This window comes from Canis lupus, chromosome 14, assembly GCF_003254725.2.
Source record: "Canis lupus dingo isolate Sandy chromosome 14, ASM325472v2, whole genome shotgun sequence".
Lineage (NCBI taxonomy): Eukaryota > Metazoa > Chordata > Mammalia > Carnivora > Canidae > Canis > Canis lupus.
Window position 1 is genome coordinate 30,622,203 of NC_064256.1, and position 15,762 is coordinate 30,637,964.

At 34.3% G+C, this 15,762-nt stretch overlaps 1 protein-coding gene across 1 annotated transcript in view; it reads right to left on the bottom strand.

The window, feature by feature from the left end:
• CRPPA (CDP-L-ribitol pyrophosphorylase A) overlaps nucleotides 1-15,762 on the bottom strand; it is a gene marked incomplete at its 5' end in the record, with an annotated part of 293,261 nt that overhangs the window by 95,489 nt on the left and 182,010 nt on the right. Inside the window, one exon of the mRNA XM_035698317.2 lies at nucleotides 14,920-15,051. Within this exon, the coding sequence (XP_035554210.2) occupies nucleotides 14,920-15,051 (132 nt within the window). The remainder of the gene's footprint in view (nucleotides 1-14,919; nucleotides 15,052-15,762) is intronic.

Here is a 15,762-nt window from a genome sequence, read left to right on the forward strand (position 1 = left end):
CTCACATGGCAGAGGGCAAGGGCACTAATCCTATTCATAAGGGCTCTACCCTGATTACATAATTATCTCCCAAAGACCTCCCTGCCTAATACCATCACATTGGGGATTACTATTTCAACATATGAATTTGGAGGAGATTAAAAACACTCAGTCCGGAACATTAACAAATACAGAATTTGGGTCTGCTCAGCATCTATTTCCTATGTGTGAAATGGTTCCACAATTCTCTTTTGGGAATGTACCCAGTCCTTATAGTATCCATGTTCTTTGGGTGAGGTGACCTGGCTTCAGAGGTAGGTATATTATATCTAAGCCTGTTAAAAGAATGAATATCCACTTGGGCCACAATAATTGAATCAGAAAATAAAAGCATGTTTTGTAAACAAGTTTAACGAAAGCAAGAAACAAGACTTTTGGCAAAAATATTGGAATAAAGACCATCTTTTCCATGGAGTAGACTAAACTAAAGGACTATAAACTTGTAACCTCTGATGGTTATGTTTGATACTACTTAAAAAATTACAGGAGACCCCTGTCAGAATGACCAAAATCAACAACATAAAGAATAGCAAGTATGGGTGAGGCTGTAGAGAAAAAGGAAGCCTCCTGCTCTGCTAGTAGGAATGCATACCGGTGCAGCCACTGTAGAAAACAGTTTTTGTTAACTTCAAAAAGTTAAAACAAACAAAAAGTTACCTATAATCTCGTAATTAAGCTACTATGTATTTACCAAAAATATTACAAAAACACTAATTCAGAGGTAAACATGCATTCCTATGTTGATTGAAGCATTACTGACAATAGCCAAATTACAGAAGCAGCCCAAGCTGTCCATTGATTGATGAATGGATAAAGATTGATACATACACACACCTACACACAAGGCAATATTCAGCCATTAAAAGGAAGGAGGGAAAGAAGGAAGGAAGGAAGGAAGGAAGGAAGGAAGGAAGGAAGGAAGGAAGGAAGGAAGGAAGGAAGGAAGGAAGGGCAAACAATGGAATCTTGCCATTTACAACATGGATAGAGCTAGAGTATAATGCTAAGAAAGTCAGTCAGTCAAAGACAAACACTGGAAGATTTCAGTAATATGTGGAATTTAAGAAACAAATGTGGGGAAAAAAAGAAAGAAAGAAAGAAACAGATGCTTAACTACAGAAAACATACTGCTGGTTACCAGAGGAGAGGTGGGTCAGGGGATGGGGATTAAAGAGTACACTTACTATGATGGGCACCAAGTAAAGTATAGAACTGTTGAATCACTTATTGTACACTTGAGCCTAATGTGACACTATATGTTAACTATACTGAAATTAAAATAAAAACTTTTAAAAATTACATGAGAATAAAGAATGAAGTTATTGAGTATAGACAGGAATGGAGGAGCGAGAAACAAACTGAGAAAAAGTAATGTCCCTTTGAGTGCGTGGGTCTAGTAAAGCCGAAAGCTAGGTAGGAGTCTTGGATTTGTCAGTTGCATTGTTAAATTGTATTTTGATTCTGACATTCACAATTAAAAATTCCCAAATGATAAACCAACTAATTCATCAGGCTAATTCAACAGTCTCAAAACTCCAGTCTGCTGTGATCTTTCTCCAGTAAATTTCCTTGAAACTCATGTTTATGCTGCATTTTTTTAAGTATTTAAATAATCATAAAATTTTGTTCAAAAAACATAATATCGAAATATATGCATTATGAAAGCTAGTATCTTCACATACATTTATTAATAATGTTTCGAATACAACAAAAAAGCACTTCAAAGTTTCAAGCTAACAAGCAGAACATTTAAGGTGACATTAAAATTCATATTTCTATATTGTATAACTGTGCAAGTGTGTGTTTATTATACAGCTCATTAAATTGTCAATCTGTTAACTTTTGTAATTTGCTATCAGTCTACACTTCCGTTTCGCAAATAAAAATTCTAATGAACTTAGCATTTTGATTAAAAACCTTTATGTTTTCCATCTAGAATACCTTAAGCATCTGAAAAACACATGATGTTTGAATCGACTCAAAAGTGAATGTGAATTAAACCAATATCCAAATAACACAAACCAATTAAAACTTTGACTGAAAAGGCTTTAAGTTAGCAGTAAGTTAGCCACTATATCTCAAACTTAGGATACTTGATGAGACTACTTAAATAAAATGCCATGGAAAGAAGAATTCCCCTTCCTTCATAAGCCTTGTTAAAGTAAGGAAAGCTATGGGAGAAGCAAATTTAGTTTCTTTGACTTTTCTAAGGCTTCTTTTAAAAAACCTTAAGTTGATAGGCTTTGGGGATTTTTACTGATTATTTTCCTTTATTGTATATTTTGGTCGTGAAATTCACTATTCTCAAAGACCTAGACAAGATCAATTTTTGCTATTTTGTCTCAGTACATATGCCTTCTTAAATCCCAAAGATCCACTAGCTGATTTGTAATCCCAAGTGCAATATACAGGGTTCTAAGAAAGGTAGAGGTTCCCCCAGAACCAGCCCTGCTGGCAGAAACCAAAATAACAAAAAAAAAAAAAAAAAAAGAAAGAAACCAAAATAACTATTTCCTTATTACTGATTTTCATGAATTTACCACAAGGGTTGCATCTGCTCTTGCTTAGCTAACCTCTGGAAAACACATACCTGTGGAAATAGTTAAGCTCTAAAAAGCAAAAGTGATGCATTTTTAACACCCAGTTAACCTGAAATAGTTCCTTCATTGAAACCTCCGCCTGAGGTCAAGGGTCTGAGCCACCACAAGGATGCTTACAAAGGACTTGTACATACTTAAAAACAAAACTTGTCTTTCTTTCCAAGATCTTAAAACAATCCACAAAAATGTGAGGAATGGTAGGAAGCATTCATTTGTGATTTACTTGACTTAGGAAAGTGTATTTGTGAAGAAACTCCACATTCCTGTGATGTTGCTGGCAAAGCCTGGTAGCCTTTATGAATGAACTTTAAGAGGGAAGGCACTACCTTAGAAAATACAGAGAAGCTTTTTGAAATTTTATTGGTCAGATCACACTTGAAAATCATTCAGACTCTCCCCAACTGTGTTTATACACTTATTCAAACTGGTTACTTTCAGGTTAAAAATGTAATGCCTTCATTATTAAAGTTCCTATCAAGGTTCAGAAATATTTGTCATTTTATGTTTTAATCATTGCTCTTTGATCTGCATATTTTGGGAGAACTTTATGTAACATCCAAATAAAAAAATAAGATTTAGGGAACATGCCCATTCTCTCCATGGAGCAGAACTGATAATTCAGTAACTATATTTTTTTGTAATTTTTCATCTACATTTTTAGACTATTGCTAGTCATCAAAGTCAGAAAAAACTAGTAGTACTATGTTAATGCTGCACTTTTTGAGAGACAGAGTGACCACCCTCCCCAAAGAGTCTAAATCCTTTAATTGCAACAAAACATTTTAAATATTAAGTCAGAAATTTAATCAAGGTATAAGAGGATTAAGATGATGAAGAATACAGCACATTTTAAACCTGTGTATGTGCCATTATTCCATTTAAAATTCAAAACTAAACAGATCAAGTCAGAATCAAAGACATTGGCACAGTAGACAAGAAATGACCTGACTTCTCACAACAAAGGAACTAGAGATAACATAGTATAATGCAGATGTAGCAGAAAACCATAAATGTACACATTTATACATTAATATTATGTCACTTGCTGTTTAATAGTTTATATCTTTTCAAAAACACTTATTTTCACTAGAGAATCAATTTTTTTTTTCTATCTTTATAGTAAGAAGACAGTAGAGGTGCCTGAGTGGCTTAGTCAGTTAAGCATCTGCCTTTGGATCAGGATCCCAATCCAGGGGTCCTGGGATGGATCCCTGCATCACATTGGACTCCCTGCTGAGTAGGGAGTCTGCTTCTCCCTTTCCCTCTGTTTGCTGCTTCCCATGATTGTGTGGACTCGCTTTCTTTCAAATAAATTTTTTTAAAAATTTTTTTAAAAAGCCCCAAGTTGCCTCAAACCTGCAAAGTGAATGTAAGAACATACCAGTAAGTGGTATATAGATTACTTTCATGGTCTTTATTTTAATACACTTCACGTTGCCCTAATTTCAGCTTGCAAACATATGTTAAATAAAAAGAAAAAAACACAACTTTTTTCTCTTTGAGTAATTTTAATGGAAAAAGCTTTTGTGTTAAGCAAACAAAAACAGAGTATGTCCTATAGTAAAAATTAATCTCTTGTGCTTCTGAACAACCTTGCAAAAAAATTTGTTCATATAGAAGATCTGTGGCCTAGTTAAAAAAATGTATTATGATTTAGACCTTTTAAGCCATAAATACAGAGAATAATTAAAAAATAAATAAACATGCAAAAGATTAAACTATGTAATTTTAGTTAAAAATTGGAAAATTATCTGTGGGTACTCTTTGAACAGTATTTCCTTCTAAATCATCCTAATACAGGGTTTCAGCATGATACTGTGATTAAAAACATACAAAATATAAACAATGACAGAAGCCCAATAATAATCGTGAATAGCATCTTTGTAAAACATGTTTTTTCTGTCCATTAAAATTCAGATTCTCAAAGTGACTGTAGATACATTTGTTACCAACTCATTTCCTAAGAACATTAGTATATAATTGCCATTATGCATTCAGTAAGAGTAAGTTGAAGCTTAATTAAAATATATTTCCTTACCAGTTGTCAAAGGTGAGTAATGAGATGGATGGAAAACTAATAAACCTACCATTTTCCATACACAAATCTATTTGCCAAACATTACTCATATCTCCCTGATTCTCAGTGGAGAAGGCTCCTCTATATTTCCATTATGATCATAATCAGAAATGCTGATAGAATTCTCAGAGACAATAAACACATGTTCTCATTTTACAAACTATCCTTTTCCTAAATAGTAACTTGGGCAAAAAATAAGGAATTCATATGTAACCAACTCTCATTCCAGGAAAAGGGGCCTTAACTAACTAATCCCTGGCTTTAGAAATATTACCTTTAATTCTCAATGATATGAAGTATCTAATAATGATTATATGCCCCCAAATGTTTCAAAGTATTCAGAGTTACTGCCATTGGCTTAGAATGTCAGATCTTTAAATACTTATTTTCACTTTGCATTTCTCCTAGTTTCACTTCCCACTCTACTTGATATTTTCAAGTCCTTTAGCATGCATGTGATGGTCTCCACTTGGTTCAGTTAAACATTGCAATTTTAGACTTCTTTGTACAGCTGCTTCTGAAGTTTGAATAATTAGTCTTCCACAAAATGAAAATAAACAAAGATATCCCCTCCAATGTTATTTAAGGAAAATCTACATAAAACTCAGAGTGTATATACAACACATTTTATTTCAAAGGGCTGAAATAATGCCACATACATTAGAAAACCCTCAATTTTCCAGGGACTAATTATTTAGTTTGCTCTCCCAATCACAGCCTGATGTGCCGTTTTTTTTTTCTATTTCATTAGTCAAAATATCAGAAATTAGACAAAGACTAAAATTTAGTTTTATTTTCAACTTGGCATTGAGATTAGTAATATAGTTGTTTTATTGTCCAGTGTATAGAAAATCACTACTCTCAATGAAGTTTCTTAGTATTTCCTGTAAGCTCACAAACCTGTCTTCTCTAAGGATTACCAATAGGATGTCAGATTCTTTGGAGTCTTTATTTCTAATCCTTTAGGTTCCTATAGCACCTCTCTTTTCTGGAAACTCTTCTTGAAGCCTCTACGACACAACACATCTGGGTTATATGGTTTTAATATAATTGGTCTCAACTTTTCAAAGACAACACCACCATCTTATAGCTATTACTTTATAATGCAAGGTTCCCTAAACTGAACTAAGCCTATCAATAATGTTCCCTAATGTCTTTGATATGGATCTGACTTTGATCAAGCTCTTCAAAAAAAATTACAAACATCAAAATACATTTGCATATTTTTTGGCACTCGATCTCCCTGCTATCCCATCTCCAGCTGTCATTGCTCTATTCATATATCTGAAAACAGTGTGTATGATCGTATATACACATGTGTGTGTATATATTTTCATTCAAACACTTCTAGCTCTATTTAAGTTACCAATCCCTTAATTTGCATGGGATATTAAATTATTAACTTTAATATTAACACTCTAGTATTATTGTGGGGGACAGTGTCTGATTTGGCTCCTAATGATCACTACCTTCAGGTATTCATGCCCTTGTGTCTTTGCCTCCCCTGAGTGTGGACAGAACCTAATAATTTGCTTCCGATGGATAGAACACAAATGAAGGTGATTATGTTACAGAAGATTGTGACCTTTGTCTTGGTCCTCTCTCTTGCATGCTCTAACACTGGGGGATACTCTATGAACAGGCCCCCAACCACAGGCTTGTGAAGAACTAAGTCTTCAGTGTAACAGCTCAAAAAAACCAAGTCCCGATACCCAGCTAAGTGAGCTAGGAAGCAGATTATTTCCAGGGGATCCTTGAGAGGACTACAGTCTTGAGAAAAGCCCAGAGCAGGTGAAACCACAAGGACTATGAGATAATAAACATTATTTTAAGTCATTAAGTTTGGAGGTAATTTGTTTTTGCAGTAATAGCTAACTAATACATTATTCAAAGTAATAAGTGCATTAATTTTTCATGGCCATTTTCATTAATAATGTTGCTTTACTTACTCAAAAAAAATTAAGGGCAGGTCTATCCCAGAAGTTTGTATCTAATACTCTATTTCACTTACATTTGTCTAACAGCTTATTGCCACTCGAATGAGTCTCATAAATAAGCTACCCAAATTCCCTAAAAGGGTTTTTCAAACTCACACAATTTTAAAGAGATATTTTATTTTACGATGTTCAAATTTTCCCAAAGAATGACTAAGTCTAAACATTAGAAGCCAAAACAATATTGATAGTGAAAAATATTTAGTCTCAAAAACATTCCCACATCAAAAAAAGCCTGATTACTCTGAACAGGGTATTATTGGTTTCTGTAAACAGATTTGGTACTACATATTGGTGTATATGCCACATGATTCAGTGCCACAGAAAGTACCCTATGTTTAGTAAATAATTCCAATTTTAACTAAAAGTAATTGCTCCTTGCAGGAAGTGGAGATTTATTTCTAACCTCCCTCAAGATGATTATTAAAAAGAAAAAAATGATGTTCTGCTACTTGATAGCATACACCAATTCTCTAAATGGTCATGCACACTTAAAGAATGACTCAGCTAGAGGACATAGAGTAAATGTGGTGTATTTAAGAGAGGAAGAATGGTAACAAACTGCATCCTGCAAATTCAGGTCTATTGGCAAAGAAGTATCCTACAGCATTTGGACCTGTTCATATAGCTCTTAAGGTTTCATTATGAATTTACCTGGGGCTAATTACAAAGAGATCCATCAACAAGAATGTTTTCTGGATGTCCTTTACAGTACATGCAAAACATTCAAAACTAGTTAATAGAGAAGAACAGGAGTATTTAATTCATCAAGTAGAGAGATCTGGTATATACGTTGTGACAGAAAATCAATTTACACAGCTTTATCTAAATTTAATGTTGTTGCCAAACCACTTCATTTCACCATTCCCTATCCTATCTTGGAGGTTCACAAAAGAATTCTCTTTTATCAACAATTATTTCTTAAAAACAGAAAATTAAAACCTACTTTGTTAACTTTCATACTTGTTTACATGCCTTCCAGAGCTATATTTGTAGCTGAAGAAAAAGTGGCATTCAAGAGCAGTAAGAAGGTAATTGAGTTCATCCACTTCCTGACCTCTCCAGAGCCTCTCCAGGACCTGGATTTTCTATTTCTGCCAATTGGATCATTTCTTCCCAATAGCCTCATCTTATGAAAAATAATAAATCAAACATTGTTTCCAAAGTCTATTTCTCACTGCATCATATCCAGGGTAATGATGGCTTAGAGAAGAAAGGAGACAGGCAAATGGATAGACTAAAATGATATACACTCCCTGCCATGCTAACATAAATAATAATTCCTTCCCTGTTACAGACTGAATGTGTGTGTCCCCCAAGAATTCATGTTGAAATCCTAATCCCCAATGTGGTTGTATTAAAAAGTGAGGCCTTTGATTGGGGATTAGGTCATGAGATTGGAATCTTCATGAACAGGATTAGTGCTGTGATAAAGAGAGAACATGACCTTCTCCCTTACATGTGAGGATACAATGAGAAAATGGTGGTCTGCAACAGTGAAGAGGGTCTCCCCGAGAACTTGACTATGCGGGCACCATGATCTCAGAATGCCAGCTTCCAGAAACATGAGGAATAAACATCTGTTTTTTATAAGTCATCAGATCAGTGGTATTGTTACAGCAGCAAAATAGACTAAGACAATCTTATTGACTTTTGAGGTGTCAAACACAAACAGTTCCCTCTCTGAACTATAATGAAATGTATGAACTACAATTAATAATTTCTCAACAAAATAAATAATAGTATGGTTAAAATAGTATGGTTAAAACTTATGGTCACATAAGGAAAGAAAATCCAGCCTCAATTTCAGAATTTCCCTGTCAGAGAGACAGACATTGATGGTGTCATGTGAGTGACACAGATTGCCTACCTCCTATGTCTCCATCTTCTCATCCCATAGAAGCTTCAAAAATATGACTTCTGCATTTTGCAAATGAATAATCAGAGGTCCACCAATTTATATCACTTATTCAAGGTCACATAGATATCTGTTTCAATTAGATGGGACTATGCTAATTCAGACCAATAAATAATCAGTTATAAAAGTTTTGGAGAACTCTCCAACCATGTGCCTGTGAGCTTCTATCTCTAAATCCTTGAGCATGTAAGATGCACAGATTAAATAAACTGCTACAGGACTTTATATATTTTATAGAATTTACAAATTTTGCCATAAAAGTTTTTGTGTAAATTTTTATTTTAAAATGTGTAATTTGACAGTAAGACACCATACAGAAAGACTCCATCCACCACACCTGGATGAAGGTGAATGATATCAGGCCCTTGATAGCAAATATAATGTGTTAAAGGTGCTCTAATTTCAACCTATGACAAGATTCTTTGATCTAGGTTGATGGGGCTAATGCCACAAAATGGCTCAACCAACACCTTCTCCAACCAAATCCCTGCTTTCATTTCCATGCTATAGATACTCCAGAGGATAAAAACTAAATTTCCTCAGATTTGGTTTTATCAGCATCTATGGATTCTACTATGTACATGTAGATGACTTAAAAGTAGCAGTGAGTAGGTTGGCTCAGTGCCAGAAACAGGAAAACTAGGTCTAAGGTAGAGACTTCATATTTTCTGAATCAGCTATGGTAGAGTTTCTATCTGTGGTTCCCTAGCATCATATGTATCCAGAGTCAGTAATAGGAGGCACTTTTACAAGCACAGTCCCAGAGGGGTTGAGCATTTCTGCCATCTGCCCTGTTCTTGGCTAGGTGTTACCCAGTTTGGTTCCATAATTCTTCAGAAATTCTGTAAGCTACAAAATTCCCTAAAATATATCTTTCTGTTAGACAATCACTGGATACATTTTTGCAACTAAGAACCTTCATCAATAGAATTGCCCTATTAGCCTGATAGATTGTAAGTACTTAGAATGTTTGTCCTTAATGAACAAGAGATGATCTCACAGTTAGCTTAGAAACTTTTTCAAATGGTCATTCTTCGGTCTCTTACTCAACTTCACCTCAAGATTCCATTATGCCATCTGATATCCCATAGCCTCCTCAGACATGACAGTCCTATATAGATTAAAGAGGGCCAACAGTTGATTCCAATATGTCAATATACTTAAGAACCTCTGACTTAAGTCAGTCATCCAAATATGTTCACATTAGACTTCCACCAGAGCTTGAGCTTATGAAATATAGAGAACTCCAGATATAAGTTTGAGCTATTGAACTAGATTCCCTAAAGTACAGACTAGGAACCTATATTTATAAAGTTCCTCAGGAGACTGTAATACTGCCAGCTAAGGATTTTCAAAAAACAGTATTTAGAAGCCACTGGCACAGAAAATCATTCATCAGCCGGGCCTAAAGTAAGTTCATTAAAACAAAATTATTTCTTCCTCTGAGGATACCAGTAGATTAGTCAAACGAGAGGTAAGTGTACAAATCTTAGATCTGAACCTCAGGAAAATATCTACTAAGATGTTTCATGATACCTTTGTGAAGGTGGTGGATAAATAAAGCCAAATGTGAAATTCATTTGGGTACATTATTTGATGGTATGATGTCTATACAAGATAGATATATATATTTATACTTAACAATGCAATATTGTTCTAACCTAGAAGCTCCATCTCTGAAATGGTCAGTATAGTTCAAGTTTAAAAACTACATACTTGCAAATGTTTGCCTTAAAAAAACAGAATCATGATAAAAATATTTGAGTTCAGCAAAATTAAGACTGAAATCTCTAAACTATAGGCTTGAACAGTTCATGACAGAAATACTAAGTATCTATAACTTCAGTGCTTTATCATCAGATACATATTCTTAAATAACTAGAACAGGTTCCCCAAAATACATCATTTTATACCACAGATTTCAATGATGACATGCATCACAAACTTAGTATAATGGGAATGAAGAGTACTATTTTATGCATAAATTTAAGAGAATACTTAAAAAGGGACTAAGATCCTTTATGTGGATTAAGCTATAGAACCTAGTTGTAATTATTCATAGTTATATTTATAGAGTTATTTTAGAAAAAGGAATAGGACTTGATTTAAATTCATCCAAAAAATTTTAAGGACTAACTTTATGCTACGTTTCTAATCTAGCATATAAATTTCAAATCTTTCCTTATTTATTTACAACTTAAGAAACTGATCACTAGATACTAAAGTCAGAAAACTTAAATGGTCAAGCCAGCCACTTGATTCATAAGTGTACTCACAATGAATCTATTTTAAATGATGAATATTTTGAGGCCAGCAGAATGTTTTAAAGACATTTTTCGAAAAAGTTAATTTGTACTTTACTACATTGGTATAACTAAGGAACTGGCATATTCATTAATTTAGCAAATGATGTCTCTGACCAGGAAAAAAAAAATGCATACATGGGGAGTACATCTAGAGTTAAGTAAAGCATTTGCTAAAATTTCTTATATTGATAAAGAATATATGAAAAATGGAGTTGAAACATTATACGATTAGATGCATTTGTCAGTAATTGAATTATCAAAGAATTATCAACAATTGACAATGGATAACATTGCGGGACATTTATAGATCCTCAAGATGGAATTAATCCTTATCTTTCTCCAAGTCAATTTCTTTCCTAAAGGTATACACAAATTGGAAATATCTAATTGTGAAGCAAGTATGGCTAATTAATCAGAGACCATATTATAAATCCCCAAAAAGACTGAAATGTAGTAAGTTTAAATTCGCTAAACACAGAAAGTCCTACATGTGGGACTTTCTCTACAGAAAGTGTTTTTTCCACAGAAACACAGAGACTTAACACCATCATGCATTTTTTTTTTTAAAAAGAGCTTAAGTAATTCTATTCAACTATAAATATCCATAATGAATCCTGTGAAGGAGCAACTAAGCAGTCCAGACAACCAACATTACCAGAGATACATACATACATAGCAATGCAGGTCTTCTTTAGGTTGGAAAGACCTGATCTGTAGCACAGATGCTGAAGCCAATGCATCCTCTCATCCAAGGTAGAGTCACAAATAAACTGAAAACCTATCCAAAGAAGTTCTTGAAGCTATGTGTGATGAAAAAATGGTTAAAAATCTTTCCAGATTTCACAGACCTAGGTTTCGCTGATCAGAGACTGAAAACAAAACACATCAACCATCTACAGAAACACCCTAATGGCTATCACAGAGATTCGCTTAGGGAACCAACATCCAAGGTATGGACACTGTAAACAAACAAACAAACAAAAAAACTGTATCTGACAGCACCATGGAAAGCACAAACCTCTAAACAACTTCTTCGCACTCAACGATGACAGAAGTTTCACCTTGTGCATCTTCATATCCTTAGTGTTGACAAAAGGTTTGTCAAGTAGGCTTTCAAAATTAAAGATATTGATTTAACTAAGTGGAAAATTAGTACAGAACTAAAAGGAAAAAAGAGAGAGAGAGAGAGATATTGTCCAGAGGTAGTGGTTTCTTTACATAGGGCCTATTTATGAGGACTGTATCCCAAAGTTTCATTTAGAGAATATTAGCCTCATGAGTTGCCTATGTTTGAAGGGTTACAGTAGAAAATTGAAAATGATATCCCCCTTGTCCCCAACTTGAAGATATGAAATTTTCACCAGGATATTAAGAATTTGTGAGAAGCCCTTCATGGAAGATACTTGTTTATTCACTGATGCTCCCCAATTTTTTAACCACAGGCCCTTTTTGATGGCATATCTGAGGAACACCCCAGAGTACTCTGGTAAAGGCTCTTTAAGGTGGAATTATGCACTGGACATGTGTTTGGCTAGTACTAGTCAACTGGCACCTGTGTCTCCAAGGACAAAAGTAAACCCTGTATTTTAAACATTTTCACATGTTTGAGACATCCTCATATGGTATTTTTAAGAAGAAAAAAGCAACACCCTAATAAACTCTCTTTGCTTCTTAAAATGAGAGAAATATTTTGAACGCTTTGCAGTGCCCTCTTCTTTGCACTCGTGACAGCAAAGTAGAGCTTAACAGATCCAAATTTGCTCAAAATAATGGCCAGATGCACAGTACTGAATTCAAAGGTTCTTCTTTTTCAACAAGGCCACTTTTCCCATCAGGGAGCCTTCACAGGTACAGAGTTATATAGATATGCAACTCCATGTCATGAATGTGTACAGTATGCCAGGTGTGGAAAATTGAACAGTTCTGTTGTGAAATATGAGCTCCACAAGAGTTACCAGGTTTAGGAAATAAAAACATAAGATGCCCAGTTATATTGAATCTCAGGAATGATAACAAAGATTTTTAGTGCAAGTATGCTTCGTGTAATATTTCAGATATACTAAAAATTGTCTGAAATCAAATCTCATTAGGCATGCTATATTTCATCTAGACCATACTCTCCCACTGGAGTATCAACTACAGTGCATACAGACCCTTTGTGTTTAGCCTAAATCACAGGAGAAAAAGTCCTGGGGACTTTGTATGTGCTCTACCATTTCTTAGCTTTTGAGATATTTCTCAATGAACTATATTTTATCTGCATAGTGAAGCATTAGTTGTGCATCCATGACTCCTTTGAATGGCACAAGAGAAAAAACTGATTTTTTCCCACCACAATAATCTGGAGTACAACCAAAGACAATCTATTAAAGACGGAATATTCTTTAAAAACAAAGGAGCTTTTATTTATTTATTTGACAGAATGAGACAGAGGGAGAGGGAGAGGGAGAGGGAGAGAGAATGCACACAAGCAGTTGGGAGGGGCAGAAGGAGAAAGAGAAGCAGGCTTCCCACTCAGCAGGGAGCCAGATGCTCAATTCCAGGCCTCTGGGATCATGACCTGAGGCAAAGACACTTAACCAACTGACCCACCCAGGTGCCCCAAAGATAGGATATTCTTGAACAAAGATACAGACCAGAGTTCTTAATCTTACTCTGCCAGTTACGTGTTGCTCTTGGGCCATTTGTGTATCTCTTCGGGCCTTGGCTGCCCTGACTTCAAAAGCCCTTTCAAAGCTAACATATTATACTTCCATGATCCTAAGTAAATTCAGCTTTGCCTCATTCTTGATGACTAACCAGAGGTCATAGTTACATATTATGGAAACAGCGAAAATCAACTCAAAGAAAACCAGGAACTGTCTAAAAGATCGTCCTTATACTTAATTAAAATCCTTTTGTTTCAAAAGAAATGTTACCTTCAGGCTAAAAGGGTAACTTAAATATTACACCAATAATAACTGTTATTCATCAATCATGTAACTTTAAATGCCTGTTGTTCCTTGGTCAGTTACTAATTCCAGATCATTAAAAGCCCTGTTGACCACTTCACTTCTTGACTCCTGTAGGGTACCTCTAAAAACACTATAAAGCATTCTGTAATTTCAATGAATGATATCTATGCACAAAGAGCAGATCCATCTTCCCTAACAGTCCCCAAATAGTTTGATTTAAATAGCATTTCTTTGCACTAAGTATCTATAATGCTAATTCATTTTGCCTTCAGCTTAACTTTCTGCTATTAATAAAGTGACAATAAGAATTTTTCCCTAAATACCAGGCTCTCTTATAATATGAATGCTAAGTATTGCTTTTAAGTAATTAAAAACCTGATCAACATCTTTAGCACAACATAAAAGAAATAAGCCATTTCAAATTAGACAAATGGATGAGTTCTGAAGTCAGTTAAATACAAAAGTCTAGTTCAATTTGAATTTCAGATTTCAAATTCCAAATTTAGGACATACTTAATATAATTTATTGTTTATCTGAAATTCAAATTTAGCCAGGCACTCTAAATTTTTTTTAAAGATTTTACTTATTCATGAGAGACAGAGAGAGAGAGAGAGAGAGAGAGAGAGAGAAAGGCAGAGACACAGGCAGAGGGAGAAGCAGGCTCCATGCAGGGAACCTGACGTGGGACTCGATCCCAGGTCTCCAGGATCACACCCTGGGCTGCAGGCGGCACTAAACCGCTGTGCCACCGGGGCTGCCTGCACTCTAAATTTTTATTTGATAAATCTGGCAACCCCATGTGGCCTACTAGTATGAGATATTCACCAATTTTATCTTTTTTTTTCCCTTCATTAAAACACTTGTTTTTGATTTTTATTTCTCCCCTAGAGTCAAGAGAGATTCTACCTATGACAGAACATGGATAAGTAATTTTCCAGCCAAAATTTCTCTAATCATTAATGTATCTTTGCTTTTAACAGGTCAGGTTACCATTAAAACTGTCGTCCACAAAACACAAAATTTTCCTTACCTGTGGGTAATATATAAGAAGACCACATAATAAAATATTTATTTTTTTCACTTCCTTTGCATATTCCTTAATTTGCATTAGGTTTTCCATTTTCTGATCAAAAGGTACTGATTTATAATCAAGAAAATATACCTGCAAAATAATACAAAAGGTAACATGTGAATACCATTTCTTTCACTTTCTTTGAAAAATGTAACATTAAAGGAGTTCAAAACACAATTATTGTAACTTTTATCAGTTTGTGTTAATTTCTAGATAAACATTTCAACCATAAACGCTTAGTAAGATTGATAAATCCTCCTCTACAAATACAAAGCAGCAATCATTGAGAAAACAATGCTGAACAATATAAAATGCTAATACTCTATTTCCACTTGTTTCAGAGTCAAATGTACAAATATAGGATTTCAACTACTTGTTCAATTTATACTTTGAAACTAGATTACATAGAAATATTATATGTTAAGCAATTACCAATATCAATAAAAGTCAAGGGAGTGCTTATCTATTAGATTCATAGATATTTTTAGAAGAATCACTTTCAAATAACTGAAATTCTAATAAATCATCCATTTCTTAGAGTAAATCCAGAATTTTATATATATTTTTAGCAGTGTTAGTGTTTTTCTTGAAATTATTCCAATGGCTATTTTTAAAATATTAGTTTTCATTTAAATTTTAAGGAACTCAGGGTGAGCTCCCTCCTTCAAATTATTGAAGTTTTATGGTGTTGTTCATCTTTTGTGGGACATAAAAATATCTAAATCACCATAATGTCAAAATAAAATGCAAATGTGCACAGAGAATAAACATTCAGATATTTGTATTCTTTCACAATATCAA